Source organism: Jaculus jaculus, chromosome 15 (assembly GCF_020740685.1).
Source record: "Jaculus jaculus isolate mJacJac1 chromosome 15, mJacJac1.mat.Y.cur, whole genome shotgun sequence".
In the NCBI taxonomy this organism is placed as follows: Eukaryota; Metazoa; Chordata; class Mammalia; order Rodentia; family Dipodidae; genus Jaculus; species Jaculus jaculus.
The window spans coordinates 27,249,793-27,272,350 of record NC_059116.1 but is presented as its reverse complement, the minus strand read 5'-3'; the positions used below and the strand labels follow the sequence as shown (position 1 = coordinate 27,272,350).

At 43.3% G+C, this 22,558-nt stretch overlaps 1 protein-coding gene across 1 annotated transcript in view; it reads right to left on the bottom strand.

Moving 5' to 3' along the window:
* Taf4b (TATA-box binding protein associated factor 4b) overlaps window positions 1-22,558 on the bottom strand; it is a 138,683-nt gene that overhangs the window by 6,300 nt on the left and 109,825 nt on the right. Inside the window, exon 14 of the mRNA XM_045135387.1 lies at window positions 20,862-20,966. Within this exon, the coding sequence (XP_044991322.1) occupies window positions 20,862-20,966 (105 nt within the window). The remainder of the gene's footprint in view (window positions 1-20,861; window positions 20,967-22,558) is intronic.

Here is a 22,558-nt window from a genome sequence, read left to right as displayed (position 1 = left end):
TGTCAACATTCTCTACAACTATAGATCAATTAAATTAGCTTTTCCTTCCTTCTTTCCTTCCTTCCTTCCTTTTTTTTTCCCTGCCTCCCGAGTGCTGGGATTAAAGGCGTGCGCCACCACATCCGGCTTAGCTTCTTATTTTTATAATAAAATTTACAGGGAGCTATTTTATCCTTACAAGAAAAAAAAAAAAAAAAAGAGTACCATTAGTTAAGAATGGCATTCATCACTAAGTAAAAATAACCAGCCATCCAAACTTTTACCCCCATCTGTTTAACGGAGCAGGTGTTGGGAAGCAGAACCATTTCTTCTTCCCTGTGCTTCCTTCAGTTGAATTACTGACAGACTAATTTGGAAGCAAGAATACCAGCTTCAAGAACTTTCCCGAGCCCTGCTGAGACTCCCTGACTTCATGTGGACCTGTTTCTATCCAAAGTAATGTGTCTTCATGGTAACCCATGCTTTGAGTTCATTCAAAGTTACATGGGTTACTGGACGCCGACTATAGGCCGGGAAGCAGTGAGGCTGCACAGAGAGAAGTGCTAGTGCCCAGTCTTCTCGCTAAGCGAGGGACGCCAGCAGCAATGGCCTCCGGGATTTGCTCCACGGCCCGATGAGCATAGTGCTGGGCATGCCGGCCCTGCTTTCTTCACGACTCGATCCGTTGGTGGGAGGCACGCAAGTCTGCCATCCTCAAGTTTTAAAGTAGTCAATGTCCCACCAGTGCCCATGTTTTCACTTTCTTGTTATATCACCGACCTGTGAACTTAAGAGAAATAATTCATGCTGTCACACTTCTCTAGTTTCTCAGTGAACTTTCTGAATGTCAGTGGAGCTGTGAGTGCCTGCAGCTAGAAAGTAGACTAATTGCCATTTCAGACAAGTGGCAGGTGAATGAAGGCTACACCCAGAGAAAGGGGGTTTTTCTTACATCCCTTCAGTCAAGTCATAGAAGACCCTTCTGCTTTACCAAAGCAAAAGGCCTTGTCAGAAACTCTCTAGCAACTTGGGCTAAGAAAACACAACTGTGCCCCTGAATCTTAGCGGTTAACGAGGCACAAAAACTGTGACTTGTTTTTCCTTGCTTGATTGCGTGCGTGTGTGTGCGTGTGTTTGTATGTGGTGTGTGTGTGGTGTGGTGCATGTATATGGGAGTGTGGCATGTGAGTGTGGCGTGTGCAGCATGCACGTCCCTGAGCCCTTGAGGTGTGCTCCACATGCTTCATGCATGCATGGACACACTCAGCTGGCTTTATGTGGGAACTGGGAATTGAACTTGAGTTTGCAAGCAAACACCCTAAGCATGGAGCTATCTCCCCAGCCCTGGCTGGACATTTTGAATAGAGAGGAACCGAGAGGCACTGATCCACATTTCTCAGACTCTGTCCAGTTTATACCAAGTTCCAATGCTGAGCCATTGCAACAGCTCTTACAGGATTCATATCTTCTCAAACACTAAGGCAGAAACAAGGATTAGAGATAGGAATTTAGGAGCACAGTATAGATGTGTTTCCAGTACAAAAACCGAACACCTTCGAGATCTAAGTTCAAAAGAACATCAAAAACTCTATTAAAAAAAAAAACTAAGCTTTTGGCTGGGGATGTAACCTAGCTGGTAAAGTGTTCGTCTGGTAGACAGGAAGCCCTATGTTCGGTCAGCAGTATGCACATACACTCGCTGTGGTGGTGCACTCTTGCAGTTCCTCAGCTGGGGAGGTGCGGGCAGGAAGACCAGGAGTGCATAGCAAGTTGGAGGCTAGTCTAGGCTACATGAAGCCCTGTGTTTAAAAACACACACATGCATACACACACACACACACACACACACACACACACACACACACACACAGAGCTTTCTGAGCCTTGAGGGGAAAAGAGCAAAAAATACTGAACTTCAAGACTGACTGCCCTCTGCTGGTCAACAGGAGAACTTCTGGAGAACAGACTTCTCATCACCTTGTAAATTATTTATTTCCTAGTACAGACAAGACAGTCTTACGTGTGACTCGACCTGAAAATTCTGCTGCTCCTAAGTATGTGTGTTTCAACACTCTTACGGAAGTAAACAGACTTATGGGACGCTGAACTGAGTGGCTTTGAATTCTAATTTTAGTTTTCATTTTTTCTTACTTCTGTGTGTGTGTGTGTGTGTGTGTGTGTGTGTGTGCGCGCGTGCGCACATGTGGAATGGGTGGTGACACATATGCATGTGGCCTTCAGGCTCATTATATGCTGGCCTGCAGTGGTGATGCCAGAGCTTGTGGAACTAGGAAGATTCTCGGCCTCTCTGGTCCCCTGAGGGACTGGGGTTACGGTACATGTGGCCATGTCCAGCTGTTTTTTACACAAGATCTGGACATCTGAACTCAGACAGTATCAGGGCCCCTCAGGCACTAAGGCTTGTCCAGGAAGCAAATGTAACCACTGAACCATCTCTCTAGTCTTCTAGTTTTTATTATGACAGCTATTAAGAAAACATACCTGTGCTGGACGTGGTGGCGTACACCTTTAATCCCAGCACTCGGGAGGCAGAGGTAGGAGGATTGCTGTGAGTTCAAGGCCACCATCAGACTACATACTGAATTCCAGGTCAGCCTGGGCTAGAGTGAGACCCTACCTCGAAAAGTGTAAAATAAAAAGAAAATATACTTGAGGCCAGGAAGCTAGAAAGAGGCTATGAGGGAGAGAGGAGGACATAAGGGAGGGCGCTGTGCATATGTAAGTGCAGGAACAGAACTGAGCAAAGCGGGGGGCGGGGAGGAGAGTTAATCAGAATTTAAGAGGTTATGAACAAGCCATATGGAAACCTACTTCTTTGGATAAAGGTACACCCAGAAGCCATAGATCATTACTGGAAAAATTTCAGGGCCAGGGGTGGGATACCTTCTGGTGAGGTGTTGGACACGGAGGTCACTGATGCCCCCAAAACATTACAGGCCATTGCTAAGCCTCTTGGTTTCCCCACCAAAACTAGATGGTAAGACTCTGTCACTGAAGACTGCACACACTTGGGCTGCAGGTCACTGAGAAATTGAGCTGGAGCTGAGCTGAAAGCCTCCTTCCTGTTGACCAGTTGTCGGAAAGCCTGAAAGAGGTACGCTGCATGCAGCCCATGGGAGAGAAGTCATCAGCAGTGGTAAACAACAGTGGACCCTGCAAACCTTAAGACTGACCAGCCGGGCCAACTGTGCCAACAGGTGCACTAGTGGCATGTCTGTTATGGGGAAAACCAACCACTCTCTAGTTGGACTGGAGGCCCACTCCACAGGAGGGAATACATGCCTAGTACTGAAAATCTAGTCAAAAGCCTGTGGCTGGGGTGGTCATGAGCCCTACAGGAGTAACGATTCCTATTGTCTGACTAAATGCATATAGTATGCCCACCAAGCTGCCCTCTAAGCATTTTTTAAAATGTTTATACCCGTGTAGTAATGCTACTCTCTCTCTCTTTCAGTTAGAGAAGCTTCTCTTCAGATGGTCGTCATCACTGGGTAATGAGAAGAAGTAACAGTGGAGTAGAGTGCTCAGCACTGAGACTTCTCTATCACACCTTCCGAGGCTCAGAGTCCACTGCAGAAGAGGTGGTTGAAAGAATGTAGGAGCCAAAAGAACACAAAATTGCCTGTATATCCATGACCTCACAGTGCTTGACACAACCCACACAAGATCCTTATAATAGGAGGGAAAGATGATGGCATCATAATTAAAGAGACTAATTAGAAGGGGGAGGAGATTCAATGGAGGGTATATTTGAGAGGGGGAGAATGGGAACAGAGGAGGGAATTGTCATGGATTATTGTCTAAACTTATGGAAACTGTCAATAAAAGAAGAAAGAAAATATACTCATTGCTGCATGCTAATATTCAACTCAATTTTATCATAAACAGATGTCTCTTAAGTTTCAGGCCCCGCTGTTCAGACTTCCAATTGAACATACCACATGTATCCCAAGTTCAGCTTTGTAAAGAAAGAAAGAGAGCTTATACTTTTTAATAACATTTTAAAATGTGTGTGAGTGCGTGTACGGTGTACCGCCATGTACATGAGGTATCTATGCTCTACCTTCTTTGCGACAAGGTCTCTTGCCGCTGCTGACATAGGGGCGCTGGTTCACAGATGCATGTGCCACTGTGCATCTGGCTGTACATGGACGCTGGGAATTGAGCCTGGGCTGGCAGGCTCCCAGGCTGGAAAGTTTTGCAAGCAAGAACCTTTAAATGCTGAGCCATCACCCTATTCCCAAGTTCAACATGTTTTGAAGCAGTATTCCTTTCCTTTCTCCTCTACACTACATTTCTAGGAATGTAAATAACATTTACATATAATGCTCAAGCCAGAAAACTGGAGGGCACCCTCAATTCTTCCTTCCTCTATGGTCTACCTGCCATTCTCACTAATTCTGCTTTTTTAACAATTTTACAAAAACATTTGCTTCTTTCAGCCTTTTCACTTCTATTATTTTTTGCCTAAGTTATTTCAACAGCCATCTACAAATCTGTCTCTTGTGTTAACTATTGCTTATAATTGCAGCGTGACTGATCATTCTAAAATAGTAATCGGACAATAATATTGTCCTACATAAAATGCTCCAGGGAGTAAAAATCTACAAAACCAACCTCAGATACCTGAGCATGGCATGCAGATTCATGACCACAATAAAGCCAATCTTACCCCTCACTCCTTCTGTCTCAAAGTGCTGACTGACACAGAAGACATAATGTCTCCCTCTTTGATGCAGCCAGTGACCTGCATGCTCTTTGCCTGGAACAGGGTTCAGTCCATCTGTTCTATCAAGTCCTAACGGCCAAGTTCTAAGGACTCAAGTCAGATCTCACGTCCTCGATGCCTACGAGCATCACCTTGCCCCAACGCAGACGCCTATGTACTCCGCAGAGCTCTCCTGCTATCACTCATGTCTAACTGGTCACTCACTGGAAGATTTTATGCCTATGAATATTTTATAGTCACTGAGATCTTATCCCATCAATATCCAGTGTCACCCAAGAACATAACTGGTATGAATTAAATGAAAATGAACCATATTAGGTCTTGGACCTTCTCATTCAAAATTCTGCTTAATTCTTAGCTTTAATCGAAGAAATCTAGAAGGAAAAATGCCTTTGATGACTTATTCACCAGCATGATCCTACCCTCTAAGAACTTTTCTCATACACCCACTCTTATCAAGCTACCTTTAGATGTGTTTTTTTCAAAATAACATGTCTTTTTTGGCCACTTTCTCCAAACACTGAGAAAGTCACCAAGTCACCTCTGAGAAGCAGTAAGCCAGGTTAGGACTTCTCTGCTTATTGAAACACGTGCAAAGTCCTCTCAAAACTCCCGTGAGCAATGCCCAGATCTCAGATTTACCAAGGCCGTTTCAAGGGACTGTCAGTTACAGGCGCGGCGTCAGCAGAGGCTGTGGCGCTTCACAACCATGGTGCCACGAGCGTCGGCAGCAGCTGTGCCTCCAACTCCAGCAGCTTGAGAACTGGGGAGTCGCATGCGCACGCAGCCTGGCGGAAAACGTGACGACAGACCACTCCCCGGAAGAGAATGAAAGAGCACTAGAGACGGTGCTTTCCTGTTCACAAGTTCTTCCCAGGACATCCGGCCAAGTCGTAGTGCGCTGCGTAGGTTAGAACACGCACAGACATGAAATGCGGCGAGGGTAGAGTGAGTGGCAGGAGAAGTGTGATTTGCATACGACACAGTGTAATCTCCAGGTCGAGCAAAGATGCCTACTGTGTCTTTAGACTCACGCAGTCGCTGCCACGGAAAGAGGCTCAGCTAAAGCAGACAGTGAAACGCCAGGCATGATCCGGTTATTCTGAATGGCGGCAAGGGCAGGAACACAAGGCAGAGGACAACTGAAGCTAAGGGCAACAACTGGACCCATCTCACCACAAGAACGACCACACTGGCCGTAAGTGGAAGCAGCACATTTTCAGACTTTACAAAAGACTCAACTCTACTCTGTTCTTAGAGACCTGCTTTACGAGAGACAGTTCAGCTAGAGAAGTACAGGACGAAGAAAAGATAAACCAGGCACATCCAAAGATGACAAAACCAACATGGCTATAAAAATACCCAAACACACTTTGAAACAAGGAGGATTTCTGGAAATAGAGACAGTCAGTTTCACAGTAACAAAAGGGGACGCTTTATCAGAAAGGCATAATATATTGCACTTAAAAACAATCCATCAAATAATAGAAGCAAAAATCGACAAAAAGACAAATACTTCATCATAGGAATCCCTCCCCACCTCTCTCAGAACTAATGGAATCAGCATCTCAAAAAACCAGTGAGGAGACAGAGGACTGACAGACACTGACCCCCATCACTACAGAAGTTTCTTCTTCAGTGCTCGGAGAACACTGGCCCAAACAACCCATACACACAAGGCATGTCTGAACAACTCCTATGCCAACCACAAGAGGCAGCTCATGCGTCTAGAGTTCATTTGCAGAGGCAAGAAGCCCCGGGCACACTCATAAATAAAAATTTTAACAAAAGAAAAGGAGAGAGAAAATCCAACGTTGCATTTTTTTTCCACATAGAAACTCGTAGGCTCAGGTGAGATCACTGATAAATGATGTCAAACACTTGGGGAGGAAGGAACTAAAACTAATTCTACAGACAGTCCTCTCAAAGAAAGTGTGAGGGAATACTTGACAACTCATTTTATGTTCACAAATTTAACCAAAGTTAACAGGGAAATTATCTAAAGAATAAAAATAAACTGAATCCTGAAAAATGTAAAACTCAACTGTACACTGTGACCAAGTGGGATTTGTCCCAGGATCAACAGGTTGGCTAAAATTCAAAAATCAACACAAGTTATCGAATCAAGAGAATAAAAGGAAAATTTCATGACAATAACTAAATTCAAACAACCTCAACCAAATTTAATACTGACCATGATAAAATGCTACATCAGCCAAGAGGAGACAAGGAGGAGTTCTCTGAGAAAACCTAAGCCAGTGACTATAAGAGATATGGAATGTGTTCCTTTTAAGGTTAAGAACAAGGCAGGATGTCTACCCAGCACTATTTAAGGCAAAAAATGAAGAAAGGAGAACTGGAGAGATGGCTTAGCAGTTAAGGCACTTGCCTGCAAAGCCAAAGAATTCAGGTTCGATCCTCTAGGACCTATGTAAGCCAGATGCACAAGGTGGCACATGCATCTGGAGTTCATTTACAGCAGCTAGAGGCCTTGGAGTGTCCATTCTCCATCTGCCTCTTTCTGTATAATAAATAAATAAAAACAAGCAAGAATTTTAAAAAACAAAGGGAATAAAAGGCATGCATACATACTGAAATGGAAGAAGTCCTCTATTTTCACTTGAAGACATTATGTCTATTTAATAAATCTTAAGGAATTTACATAGAAATCTTCTAGAACAAAGTGCCTTTATCAGGATGGAGGATATAGACTTAAAGAAAACTCAGTTTAAGGGCTGGAGAGATGGCTTAGCGGTTAAGCGCTTGCCTGTGAAGCCTAAGGACCCCGGTTCAAGGCTCGGTTCCCCAGGTCCCACGTTAGCCAGATGCACAAGGGGGCGCATGTGTCTGGAGTTCGTTAGCAGAGGCTGGAAGCCCTGGCGCGCCCATTCTCTCTCTCTCTCCCTCTATCTGGCTTTCTCTCTGTGTCTGTCTCTCTCAAACAAATAAATTAAAAAAAAAATTTTTTAAAAAGAATTAAAAAAAGAAAACTCAATTAAAAAATATATATGTGTGTGTGTGTGTGTGTGTGTGTGTGTGTATATATATATATGCATTTTGTTCATTTATTTATTTATTTGAGAGGGACAGAGACAGAAAGACGCAGAGAGAGACAGAGAGAGAGAGAGAGAGAGAGAGAGAGAATGGGCATGCCAGGGCCTCCAGCTACTGCAAATGAACTCCAGATGCGTGCACTCCCCTTGTGCATCTGGCTAATGTGGGTCCTGGAGAATCAAGCCTTTAACCGAGGTCCTTAGGCTTCACAGGCAAGCGCTTAACCGCTAAGCCATCTCTCCAGCCCTAGAAAACTCAATTTTATTTTGTCATACTGGAAACAATTGGAAAGTATAAATTTAAATATTCTCAGTGGGTGGTGTATAGAGATGTGTGCTTCTAATGCCAACACTAAGAAGGTTGAGGCAGGAGGACTGCCATCAATTTGGGCTATGTGGTGAGTTCCAGGGCAATTGGGAGGATGTAATATGAGACCTTGTGCTAAAATATTATGAAACAAAAGAGGGAAAACCCCTCCTACTACTGTTGTGTGTGCACAACATGTGCACACATGCCTGCTGGACATTACACTTAAAACACGCACTCTAACAATCAGCCATACCCGGCTAATCTTTCACTTTTCCTTCTGACACAGGTTTTGACAAGTTACTCAGGTCATGATGATAGAAGTAAATACATGACATCCATGGGTGAGAGCACACACACACACACAAGTAAGTTAAAATGTTAAAATCTTTACAAAAATGTAGGTGCCTGCAACCCCAGTCCTGCAGGGGGGCAGAGATCCCTGCAAACTCTGGAAACAGTAAAGGGTGGGGGAGGGAGATACACACACCACACTGCATGACACACGTGCACACACACACAAAAAAATAAAAACTGAGAATTAGACCTAGTCATAATTAAAACTTCTATTTTTACCAGGACATAAAAAAAAAAAAAAGGAGATTCTTTGTTCAAGGGATTGTGAAACAGTAGAAAAAGTTAGAAAACACAAATGTGTTCATGACAGTACCTGTGTAGAAAGCTTATAGAGTCAGAATTACCTGGAAGAGGTTAGAAGATCCTAGAATACGGGCTAGGGACATAGTCAGTCAGTAGAGAGAGTGTTTGCCTAGCATGCACAAACCCCAAGTTTGATTCTCAGTACCATAAACTGGGCTTAGAGGAGATGCTTTCAATCCCAGAACTTGGAGATGGAAACAGAGGATCAGAAATTCCAAGTTACCCTCGGTTGCATAGTCAGTTTGAGGACAGCTTGAGTTACATAAAACATTTCTCTCTCCTCCTTATCATTCATCTATCATCTAAGTATGTGTATGCTGTCGTTTGAAAATCAACATGTAAAATGTCCCTGATGGGCTCATGTGTTTGAACACATGGTCCAGCTGGTGGCACTGTTTGGGGAGGTTGTGGAACCTTTAGGAGGCAGAGCCTTGCTGGAGAAAGTAGGTAAATGAAGGTGGGCTGCGAGGTTTTGTAGCCATGCCCCATTTACTGACTGTTGATACACGGTGACAAGCCGTCAGTCCTGTCTTCCCCACCACAATGGAAAGGAACTCCTCAGAACTCTAAAGTCCAAAAAAAAAAAAAAAAAATCCTTCCTTAAATTGCTTTTGGTGCAGTATTCTGTCCCAGTGAGGAAAATAAGTAATACAATGGCTAGGTACTCAAGTATTTTTGACAAACATAGCTGTGCTTCTCAGTGGGGGAGTTAATAGAACTTTGGGTAGCTTTAACTGGATGAACCTGACAGTTCACACTATCCAATTTTTATCATTACTGGTCCCCAGCCTCCAAATGCATACTCCATGGGATTCAGGGTGTCACTGTGTCATCCTGCACATCTCCAAACACACCACAGGAGAAAGTACTGGCCCCGGTTGAGAACATTCTAAAAAGTTAACAACCATAGGCATATGTAAACATCATATGAATCATCCAGTGAAAAGACTTACTTATCATTCTATTTTCCAAACTGATCATCTAACCAACACTACTTACTTAATATCCAAGGATAAATACACAAGCTTTTATTTACTATCTACAAAACTGACTTAAGTAGATGAAGAATACTGATTCTGTTGACATTTCTAATTACAGAAACCAAATACAACCAGTGAAAGCAATGAACTATAACATACAAGAAATAACATTAGAAACTAAACTATTTTTTTTTTAATTTTTATTTATTTGAGAGTGACAGACACAGAGAGAAAGACAGATAGAGGGAGAGAGAGAATGGGCGCGCCAGGGCTTCCAGCCTCTGCAAACGAACTCCAGACGCGTGCGCCCCCCTGTGCATCTGGCTAACGTGGGACCTGGGGAACCGAGCCTCGAACCGGGATCCTTAGGCTTCACAGGCAAGCGCTTAACCGCTAAGCCATCTCTCCAGCCCGAAACTAAACTATTGATGGAGTAATAAATCCAGAAGATGATTGGCTGCAGTACAAGTTACATCTGACAATGGCTCAAGCACACATACGGTATCCATGTGTAACACTGGCTCAAGCACACATATGTTATCCATGTGTAACACTGGCTCAAGCACACATACACTATCCATGTGTAACGCTGGCTCAAGCACACATATGGTATCCACGTGTAACACTGGCTCAAACACACATATGGTATCCACGTGTAACACAGGCTCAAACACATATACGGTATCCACGTGTAACACTGGCTCAAGCACACATACGGTATCCATGTGTAACACTGGCTCAGACACACACATAGTATCCACGTGTAACACTGGCTCAAGCACACATATGATATCCACGTGTAACACTGGCTCAGACACACACATAGTATCCACGTGTAACACTGGATCAAGCACACATCATGTATAACAATGGCTCAAGCACACATATGGTATCCATGTGTAACACTGGCTTAGGCACACACACAGTATCCACGTGTAACACTGGATCAAGCACACATCATGTATAACAATGGCTCAAGCACACATACAGTATCCACATGGAACACAGGCTTAAGCACACATATGCTATCCACATGTAACACTGGCTCAAGCACATCTGGTGTCCACGTGTAACACTGGCTCAGACACACATGTGGTATCCACGTGTAACACTGGCTCAAGCACACATATGGTATCCATGTGCAACACTGGCTCAGACACACATGTGGTATCCACGTGTAACACTGGCTCAGACACACATACAGTATCCACATGCAACACTGGCTCAAACACACATGTGGTATCCACGTGTAACACTGGCTCAGACACACACATACATTATCCATGTGTAACACTGGCTCAAGCACACATGCGGTATACACATGTAACACTGGCTCAGACACACATGTGGTATCCACATGTAACACTGGCTCAAGCACACATACGGTATCCACGTACAACACTGGTTCAGACACACATACGGTGCCCACGTGTAACATTGGCTCAAGCACACATACAGTATCCACGTGCAACACTGGCTCAAGCACACGTATGGTATCCACGTACAACACTAGCTCAGACACACATACGGTATTCATACAGTGTCCTCTGTGAAAAGACATCAGTGAACAACTAATAATTTCAGTTAGACTAGATCAAGTAGGTTTATTTGTTTTTGCTTTTTAACCTTTGTGGGGTTTTACGTGTATAGAAATGCTAGGGACACTGCAGCTCAGTGGCTTGCCTAATATGCACCAGACATGTTCAATTCCTAGCCACACAGAAGCTCATGCATGCACACCCCCTCCACGAATAAGAAGGTAGAAAGCCCATATAACCATCTTAATAGAAGCAAACAGCGCGTTGTTCAAACTTGCAACAGCCTTTCAAGACAAGGAGTGACGCACCGAAGAAAGCCTCTTAATATTACAAAGGAGCATCTCACACACCAGTCAACTGCAACAAAGACAAACAATTCCCTCTAAATTCAAGAATTAAAAATGGGGCTGGAGAGATGGTTTCATGGTTAAAGTGCTTGTCTACAAAGCTAAAGGGGCCATGTTCAATTCCCTAGGACCCACATAAGCCACATGCACAAGGAGACGCCATGAATCTGGAGTTCATTTGCAGTGGCAAGAGGCCCTGGCATGCCCATTCTCTCCCTCCATCCCCCTCTCTCTCTCCTCTCAAATAAAAACAAATAATAATAAAAAGAATGAAAAATGTCTGCTTTTGCCCCTTCTATTCAACTTGTATTAGAAAATCTAACCCCAGCCATTAGGCAATGAAATGAAATTAACAAGATTTTATGACTGAGATACGGTTTTTATGTCACTCAAGGGTCAAGACACACTGTAAGTTTGGTTTGTGGCAAACTCCAAGGTAGCAGAATATTTAAGAGGAGGCAGAGTCCAGGGGAAGTCGGTTGGGTCACTGCAGGTTCTTTCTTCGAGGAAATGACGGCCCTCCTTGTGCGATCCCGGGCCAGCAGAAGCTGTTATAAAGGAAGAGCCCTGGTTCTCTATTTTGCCGTGAGTCGCTCTTGCCCACGCTCTCCACCGTGGTGATGTCTGCATGCCATCCCGACTTCCTCCCTTAGACCCTCAGCCTGGAAAACCTCTTTTCTTACCAATTATTCAGCCTGGCATATCCTTGTACAGTAACAGAAAACAAACCAATATTCAAGGCATCCGGAAATGAAAGGAGGAAGTAAAACCACCACTATGTTCATACGCCATGTTGTGTCGAGAAAATCCAACAAATCCACAAGAGAACCAGTAGAGCTAATAAACGAGTCCCAGTAAGGTTGTAGGATTCAAGAGCGATCTATAAAATCACTTGTATTTCTACCCACTAACAGTATACAAAACCCAAAGGAAATAAACCAATGCTACTTACAACAGCATAAAGGAACCGAGTACTCAGGGATAAATTTTTAAGACAGAAAACATGGCTTGTATGCAGGAAATCACAAACCACGGCTGAAAGAAGCTGACGACCAATGGGAACCTATCATCTAGCTGTGGTTCCAACGGGAAACATCCTCCGCAGGCTCCACGTGCTGGAACACTGGGTCCCCAGCTTGTCATGCTGCTTCAGGAAGCTGTGAGGGGCCTGGCTGGAGGGAGTGGCTGCTGAGTGCTGGTCCCTGAGAGTTATCATTGCCCCACTTTCCTGCCCGAGCACATAACAAGCCACGGTCACACACCTGGGTCTTCATGGATCAATCTCTCTGCCATGCCATCGCCACTGATGGACTCTAATCCTGAAAGGCGCCTGCCTAGCATGAGATGAGTCATCTCTGACATGTGACAGGACCCAGGAGATATTACAGAGGAAGTGGCAATTTAAACATGAGTGCTGCTCTCACTGCTAGCCTGAGAACAGCCTCCAGGGAGATGGCAGTTGTGGTGGTTGGGCACAGGTATCTTCTATTAACTCATGTGCCCTGAGTGCTTGGACCCTAGCTGGTGGCAATGGGGGAGATGGAGCCTTGTGGAGGAGGTGTATAGTTGGCAGGACACTTAGGGTGCTGCAGCCAGCTTCCCCTTCACAGGATTTGGCACACTGTCCTGCTGCTTGTTGGCCAGGAGGTGATGTCTAGCCTCACCTCATGCCATGTTCTCCCCTGCCATCATGGAGTTTCCCCTCGAGTCTGAAAGCCAAAATGAACCCTTTCCTCCCACAAGCTGCTCTTTGTCAGGAGCTCTGTGCCAGCAATGAGAAGGTAGTGTCAACAGCAGTAGACACTGAGGAGACTCAAAACTCATCAAAGCATAAATTCAGAAGATACACAGAGCTCACCACTAAAGGAGACTTATAATAAGCCCAACAAGGCTCAGAGAACAATGCAGAAGGGGTGGGAGGACTAACATTTTAAGAACCACAGGGTGGAAAGAAATATCCTGCTGGGCATGGCGTCGCACACCTTTAATCCCAGCACTCAGGAGGCAGAGGTAGCAGGATCACCTTGAGTTCGAGACTACCTAGTGAATTCCAGGAAAGCCTGAGCTAGAGTGAAACTCTACCTCGAAAAACCAAAAAAAGAAAGAAAGAAAGAAAGAAATACCCTGAGGCATTGTCCCCACCCCAACAGAGACGACTGCTGCATTCATGACCAAATAGTGAATACCAATAATGAAGCTCAGTGGACTGAGTGAGGAGAAGAGGGGACATGAGGATAACCCAACAGGAACACAACCAACATACAATGTGTTCATACAGTAAAGTTCAAAATTAGTAAAATATAATTCATTTGTTTATTTATAAGAAGAGAGAGAGGGAGAGAAAGAGAGAAAGGGAAGGAGAGAAGGTAAAGAGAATGAGAATGGGCAGGCATGCCAAGGCCTCTTCCTGCTGCAAATGAACTCCAGATACATGCACCATCTTCTGTACCTGGCTTTATGTGGTAACTGGGGAATTGAATTGGGACCTCTGAGCAATCTTCCCAGCCCAGAAATGGATTTTATTTATTTTAAACATTTTATATTTACTTATTTGAGAGGGGGGGGGAGATAGAAAGAGAAAGAATGGGTGTGTCAGGCTTTCCAGCCACTGAAAACAAACTCAGATGCATGTGCCATCTTGTCCGCTTTTTAAGGGCCCTGAACTGGTGTATTATTATAAAGCTCCAGCAATATGCCTACCTTCTTCACATACAAGTTTCTAGACATCTTCTCCAGCCAAACTCAAGCATATATTGAAGCTTAACTTGCTTGCTCAATCCTGTTATTTGACAGGAAAGAAGGTGTAGCAGATAGATTTAGGTTCGCTGAGATGAACTTTCAGACCAGACACAGTTATGGAGGAAGGGATATTTATTGAAGCCTACAGATCCAGGGGAAGTTCCATAAATGGCAGAATAAAGCTGGCCTGCCTTCACAGGACCAAGCAGAGAGAGAGAAGTGTAAGCCTAAAGGTCAAAAGCCACAGCACACTCAAGAACTCCTGCTAGGCACACTTTGCATATTTTTAGATTGAAATCTGAAACCCACCACCACACCTTAAGATCCACCCAGTGACATTGCCTCCAGCCAGGTGGCTACAGATGCAAACTACAAACTAATAAACAACTGAACATATTGGGGGCCATCTATTCTACTCAAACCACCACATTCCGCTCCTGGCCCCCAACAGATTTACAACCATTATACATTGTAAATTGTACTCAGTTCAATTTCAAAGGTCCCCACAGTCTTGACCAATTTAAGATATTAAGATCTGTAAGATCAAACAAGTTAAACATTTCTAACATATAAAAGCACAGAGTAAACATTTTCAACTGGTACAAGGCATAGCAAGGAGAGACTAAAACAAGGCAAACTCAACCACCATCAAACAAACATCAAACTTCTGCAGTTCAAGTTCAATGTAACTAGAGACTGCCAGTCTCCAGATGTTCCAATTCCACCCCTCCAGATGAGCAGAGTAGCCAGGGAACACTTCCATCTCAGGCCAACAATGCACTCTATGGTAGCTCTTGTATAGTCCTGGTATATCCAAGACATCTTGAGGTCTTCATGCAAACCACGGTCCATCTTCCAAAGGCTCTTTCAGCCTATCAGGGCATCATGCCCTGCCTCATGTAGCATCTCAGCAGCAGCTCCTGGAACCATGTGCAATTCATGACCACTCCTCACATTTTTCATGCTTCTGAAACCAATACCAGGTGTGCAGGACACAGCCATATTCTTAATTCACAGACAAAATAAATCATAACCTTGAAAAGCAGCCTCCTTCTCCAGTCAACTCTTTCCAAAAGTGTTTGCATTTTTATGATAATCTTTCCTCAGGCATCCTTTCCATGGTAAAGCAATTGGACTATCTTCCTTTAAGATTGCTAATATGTTTGACAATAGCAGCTTTAGTAATCTAAAGCCAGTCTCTGTGGCACTAAATTTAACTTGCTTAAAATTTTCCAGCTTAAAATCTTAAATCTCTCAGTCCAATATCTTTAGCCAAGCACATCAGTCCATTACAAATTTAACCTTGATCAAACTCTCTGGGCCTGGGCAGCAGGATGCAGCCAGCCCTTATGCCAGTAGCCTAGTTCCATCCAAGTCCTCTGTACTCTTTCCTTCCCCCTAGAAAGCTCGCAAGCCAAGCCTCGAAGTTCAGTACTGTCTGCACTTAGAATTCCCAAACTTTCATCTGAATAGTCCATAAAACTTGGCTTACCACTCCAGAAGGTATCTTCAGTTGCAAGCACCAAATCCATGCCTATTCCTCCAAAACAAAGATTCTAAAAGATCAACATCCACATGGTCAGGTTCATCTCAGTCCACTCCTTGGTACCAACTTCTGTAGCAGACAGATTCAGGTTTGCTGAGATGAACTTTCAGACCAGACATAGTTATGGAGGAAGGGATATTTATTGAAGACTACAGATCCAGGGGAAGTTCCATAAACAGCAGAATAAGCTGGCTTGCCTTCACAGGACCAAGCAGAGAGAGAAGTGCAAGCCTAAAGGTCAAATGCCACAGCACACTTCAGGAACTCCAGACAGGCATACTGCATATCTTTGGATTGAAATTTGAAACCCACCACCACACCTTAAGATCCACTCAGTGACACTGCCTCCAGCCAGGTGGCTACAGATGCAAACTACAAACAAATAAACAACTGAATATATTGGGGGCCATCTATTCTATTCAAACCACCACAGAAGGGATTTATTTTTTTAATCTATTCAAGGAAGAAAAAGAAAGAGAATGGGAGCACCAAGGCTTCTAGCCACTACAAGGAAATTCCAGATACATGTACCACTTTGTATATCTGGCTTTACATGTACAGTAGGGAACTGAACCCAGGCTATTAGGTTTTGCAAGCAACCACCTTTAATCATTTAGCCATATCCCCACCAGAGATTTAATTGCCAATCTCTGGAATCTCATGAAGTAAGAATTTCACACATCTGCTTTTAAGATATGTATTTACTGCTGTTTCTATTTCCTTGTTTGTCAGTGTCTCTTTCTTGTGAGATGCTTCTCCTCAAGTGAGGCTTCCTTAAGTATTTCACTATTTCTGTGGGTGAGTTGACCTTCAGTGGGAATTGTCTTTCAGGTGTGCTGATGGAATCATTCCCACATGTGCCCCCAGAGACTTCTACCAATGCTCAAGGGTTCAGATACCCTTGAAGATCTTCCTCAGTTTCCATCTGGAGATTTCTGGACAGCCCAAGTAGCTAAAGCTGGAGCCCAAGTATAGCTCCAGGTTGGGCTTAATTTTTTTTTTTTTTTTTTGGTAGATAATTCTACTTCTGTGCACAGACTAGGCCATTTTTCATTTCTGTATTAAAATCCATCTTCAGGCTTCCTGCTGTGTTTAGACTCTGAGGAATGGGATCTTGTGTTCTTGTGGCTGTTCACCACAGGGATCATGTGTCACAGTCCCTGAAGAAATGTACATTTGCATTTCAGAAATGTCCAGCATTTCTATATGTTTAGGAAAATGTAGGCACCCTTAGGCAAGCTAATTAACCTCTGTCTCTCTGATTTCTTCATTATAACACAGTGCAGATGAACAGACAAGTTAATCCATGAAAAGTGCTTAGGACAAGACCTGGCTTACAGGTGCCAGTCAGTGTCTTGACATTTCTGCTTCTGCTCAGCTCCTGGCCAGGTCTGTGCTATTACCCATAAATAGTTAATTTTTTAAAAGTGGAAACAGGGCTGGCTTAGAGGTTAAGGCATTTGCCTGCAAAGCCAAAAGACCCAGGTTCAATTCCCCAGGACCCACGTTAGCCAGATGAACAAGGGGGCGCACACATCTGGAGTTCGTTTGCAGTGGCTGGAGGCCCTGGTGTGCCTATTCTCTCTCTCTATCTGTCTCTCCCTTCCTTCCTCTCTCCCTCTTTCTCTGTCAAATAAATAAATAAAACTAAAAATTAAAAAAGTGGCAATAGCCAGGTATGGTGAGCCCAGCACATAAGAGGCTGAAGTAGAAGGATTGCCGTGAGTTTGAGGCCAGCCTAGGACTACAGAGTTAGTTCCAAGACATCTTAGGCTAGAGTGAGACCTCGCCTAAAAAAAAAAAAAAAAAGTGACAACAATAAAATTGAAATATTTTGATTCTTCTCCTCTTCTCGCCCCTTACAGCAAATTCAACAAGAAGAACTGTTAAATAATCTTAAATGAAATTCTCTTCGTATGAAGCAAATTCATTATATTTGAACATACAATTCCTGCCTATGCACAACTAGAGTCTCTAAAACAAGAGGTTTGTGATTATTAAACCAATTGAAAATATCCTAAAAAAAAAAAAAAAAAGAAGGAAAAAGAAAATGAAAGGAGAGGGTTCCCATTCCTTTCATCAATTAAGAAATATACCTCATCGAGAAAAAGAGAAGTTGAAAGTGACAGTATGCACATGTAAATTGTTCTAGTAATTTATAACAAATACTACTAAGTTATCAAAAATCAACATTATTATGAATAAAATTATATGAAGTCTAGTATTACCTTTAAAGTAAACTGAGTAATTCACTTACTTAAGATAGTTGGTACAGATATATAAGAAACAAGGTTAGGCAAAAATTATAGTTGTTAGAGTAGAGAGATGGGTATATGGAAGTCCATTATACTATTCTCTCATTTTTTTGTACATTTGCCTTTTTCCATTTTTTCTTAATTTGCACATCTCTTTAGCTCAGGAATTCCATTTCTAGAATTTCACCTGCAGTTTCACTGTTCAGACCCACTACAATTTAAGCACAAGGACCTTTGCTGAGTCAATGAAAGCAAAATCCTGGAAATGACCTAAATGTTTTTTTGAGAAGTTGTTAAATAAATTATGATGCCATATACTTTTAAAAAACACTCAACTCTATGTGGTACATTTGAAAAGAAGCTAAGGTGGCGTGCTCAGGGCCTGGGTGCTCAGGGCGGGTGAAGGGCGAGGATATCTGGGGCCAGTGTACTGGGGCCAGGGGTGGACCGTCCACGGATCTGGGCCTGGCCTGGGTGGGCAAGGACGTGCTGATTAGAGGCGTGCTTTGGACTCCACCTGGGAGACAACTCGTCACACGGGAGTACCCCACCTCCAAGCCTGTGGCTGCTGGCCTAGCACCGCATGCTCGTGGGGTGACTGCAGAGCAAGGGAGCTGTGGGGCAAGCGGGAAGCCATCCTCGGGTGGTTGTGCTCCTCTTTTAGGCCACTGGCAGCTGTCAGCAGAGACCACCCACACCTCCCCAGCTCAGAGCAACCTGCCATCAACTTGCGCCCCACAGGACCCAGTGCGGATCCCACCCCACAGTCCCCAGGCTACACTAAGGGACACTGGGAAAAATGAGCACTGCATGGACAACAGGGAAGCCAAGCAGGCTAGGGTCACACCCTGACCCACCTGGAGGTGACACAAGAAGGACCCCACTTAGACCCTAGGTCACCCAACCCAAGCAAGCAGGCAGATACCCTCCCCGTACTCCCCACTTAACCAAAGATGACCTGGTGACAAAACGCAGGGGCCCCAAGAGTAACAAGTACCCCACTCTCAACACAGCAAGAGGTCAAACCAGACACGGGCGAAGCCCAACGTGCAACGACGCTACACATCAAGTCAACAGATCCCCACCAAGAACGCTTAGCCGCTTAATGGAAGCTCCAGTAAAAACAAGAGGACAGTCCAGACAGAGAATCCCACAATGAAGACATGCTGAACATAATAAATGAAATTAATGATACCGTGAACAAATGGATCTCAGGACTGAAAGAAAATCACCAAAGAACCAACAATCACATAAATGAAATACAGCAGACCCATCAGCAACAGCACATAGCTCTCCCTTGTTGCAACATCACAGAAGAAAAGCAGATTATCTAAGCAGACAGATAAATGATTTGAACTTGAGTCAACCAGTGGATGACCTTAACTTAACACCAGTGGATCAAGCTTAATGAGGAAACGATCAAATGCAGGCATGAATCCCAAGAAACAACAAAAACGTCAGACTAGCATCTGAAAATGGATCTCAATATAGGGATAGAAATTACACAGAAAAATACAATAGAAAACAAAAACCAAATATCCCTCTTAAAAAGCCTCCCTAGAAAGCCTCACCAACAGAGTAGACCATGTGGAGGAGAATTTCCAAACTTGAAGCCAAGATAGAACAATTGCATCAGGAGTCCGAAAACTATGATATGTTCAAAAATCATGCAAACAGAATATGAGGGAATTGTGGGATACAAGAAGGAGAAGAAATACTGGCTAAAGGCATGGAAAACATCTTCAACATTATTATTGAAGAAAACTTCCCCACCCTTGCAAAACAGAGTCCCATCTAAACACAAGAAACTCACAGAAGACCAAACGGACAGGAGCAAGGGAGAAACTCTGTTCATCACACTGCAGGTAAAATGCTAAACAATGAAAACAAGGTGAGCGCTAAAAACAGCAAGAGAAAAACAAATCACTACCTACAAAGGTCAGTCCATCAGAATAACCTTTCCTATTTATCAGTGGAACCTCTGAAAGTCAGACGGGAGGTAAAGAAACCAGAATTAACCTTTCATACATTAGGGTGACTGGTATTCATCTAGAAACTTCTGCTGATCCATCCAGAGGCTCTTCCTGTACCTCCATCTCAGTCCTGATATCTGCCCCAAAGTGTAACATCATCTCAAATAATTACTCAACACGAAGTAAGCTTCTTCTTTGGCCTCAAGAAATTAGTAATACTAATTATTTATATGCCCCTTTCTATGGAGAATACAATACAGCAATAGCTTTTGTACAATTAGGTTAGAATCTAATAGACAAAAGTATTCATAAAGGCAGTAAGTGAATAATTAAGTCATGCAAACACTTTTTTGGCTCAGAAAAGCTGGTGTGTGAGTGACTTACTCAGGGTTCATACTAAGAAATAGGGCAGATTAGTCTTAATGATGAGTCATATTTAGAAAAACAGAAGAGAGAGAACATTATTTTAAAATATCAGAAAGCTTACATAAAGATTTCAGAAAAGTGAAATAGTGGTTGGTACTCACCATACTTGAAGGTGGAGGCTAGAAAGAAATGAAACAATATGTGGCAACAAAGTTCAAAGGGTCACACATCTTAAAAACTTGACAAAATATAAGGTTTTTATAAAATTGGCAAGGGAGCGTTTTTAGAAAGTTTGTCACTGTGCAGAGCGCACTGTTTGCCCTGCTTTCTTGATAGTGCGAATAACGCAGCAAACTCGGTAGCGGTACCTCATTTCCTGATTCCAGTGCTCTCTTCTTCCTTGGTCCGATAGCTGCAAGGGCTGTGAGATTAGCATCTCTGTGCTGCATCTGGGCGAGCTCCAACTGCTGCAACTGGAAGATGAGGGGAGAGTCACCGTTTACATACAAGTGCTCACGGGGAGAAAAAAACTGAACACTCGGCCTTTTCCCTCCTCAGCCCCAAGTAAAGTTATGGTCTGAAACAAAAAGTAGACTCCTTCACAACCCGAGTTCTTGACTCATTAACACTTTAAAAAATTATTTTATTTTTATTTATTTATTTATTTGGCAGAGAAACAGGGAGTGGGGGGGGGGGGGGGCGAGGAGAATGGGCGTGCCAGGGCTTCCAGCCACTGGAAATGAACTCCAGATGCTTGCGCCCCCTAGTATATCTGGCTAACATGGGTCATGGGAAATCGAACCTGGGTCCTTTGGCTTCGCAGGCAAACGCCTTAACCGCTAAGCCATTCCTCCAGCCCCTTGTCTCATTAACTCTTAGACTTTAATCTTTATGCAGAAGGACAGAGCTCAGTGAAGGGGAAAGGGAAACTCAGGCTATCTATAAGAAAGGTATCTAGAGCACAATTTTCTCCCAGTTTTAAGTGCAGGTTAGAAATGCCTGAAGGATAAATTGAACAGTAAGTTGGAAGGAGACTGTTCAAATTACACCCATCCTTTTCAAATGAAAAGAAAATTAACACTGTTTTGTACAATGTTACATGATTTATGAATCACTCCGTTTACTCTTCACAGACCCATTGAAAGGGACTCACTGACAGTTCTCACTGAACAATTACACATACATGACACCCCTGTTTACTCATGGAGACAGTGAGGCTCTAAGACGTTAAAACACCTTCATAAGTCACATGATTTTTAAAAAAGGGGTGCAGCAAATATGGCTCAGCCGCACAGAGTGCTTGCTTGTAAGCCTGCTGAAAACAGTTTGATCTTTCCCAGTCCCCCCACATGAAGTCAGCACAAAGTGGGGAATGCATTTGTGATCTCAAAGAACCTAAGGCAATGGGAGGTGGGGCCAGGAGAATTCAGGGTATCCTTTGACTTCCATATGCAACACACACACACACACACACACAAATTTTTTTTCTTTAAATCACAGATAAGGGGCAGGATACAGCAGTCAAATCCAAAGGTTCTCATTACAAACATTTTTAGCAAAATATATTTCCTCATTTGCAAATAAAAATCATGGATTTACTTATTCTCTATTGTTGAATGTGATGTATGAAGTAGTGAGCTTTTTTCACAGTACTGCATATGGAACGCCTAGACCTACCAGGCTGAAGCTTTTAATATGTGGGCAAAAATACAGATGGTGAGTATGAAAGATGGCCTATGAAAAGACAGAAAAAAAGCATTTCTTCAAGGCTTAATGTCAAATTAGTATTTTTTGTAAGACAAGGTAAAATAAAAAATAAAATGCCTCTGTGTAAGCTCTTAAGAATTTTTAGAAAAGGAATGGTTAATTTGCATAAAAATCTTACTACTATGTAGGGAAAAGAAGGAAGTTTAGGCTGGTTAACAGGATCAAGACATTCAACTGAGAGAAACATTCACTGGGACTATTACTGTAAAAGAGCCCTAAGCCAATGTGAATCACAGGTTCTAAAAATCAGCAGAATGGGGCTGGAGAGATGGCTTAGTGGTTAAGCGCTTGCCTGTGA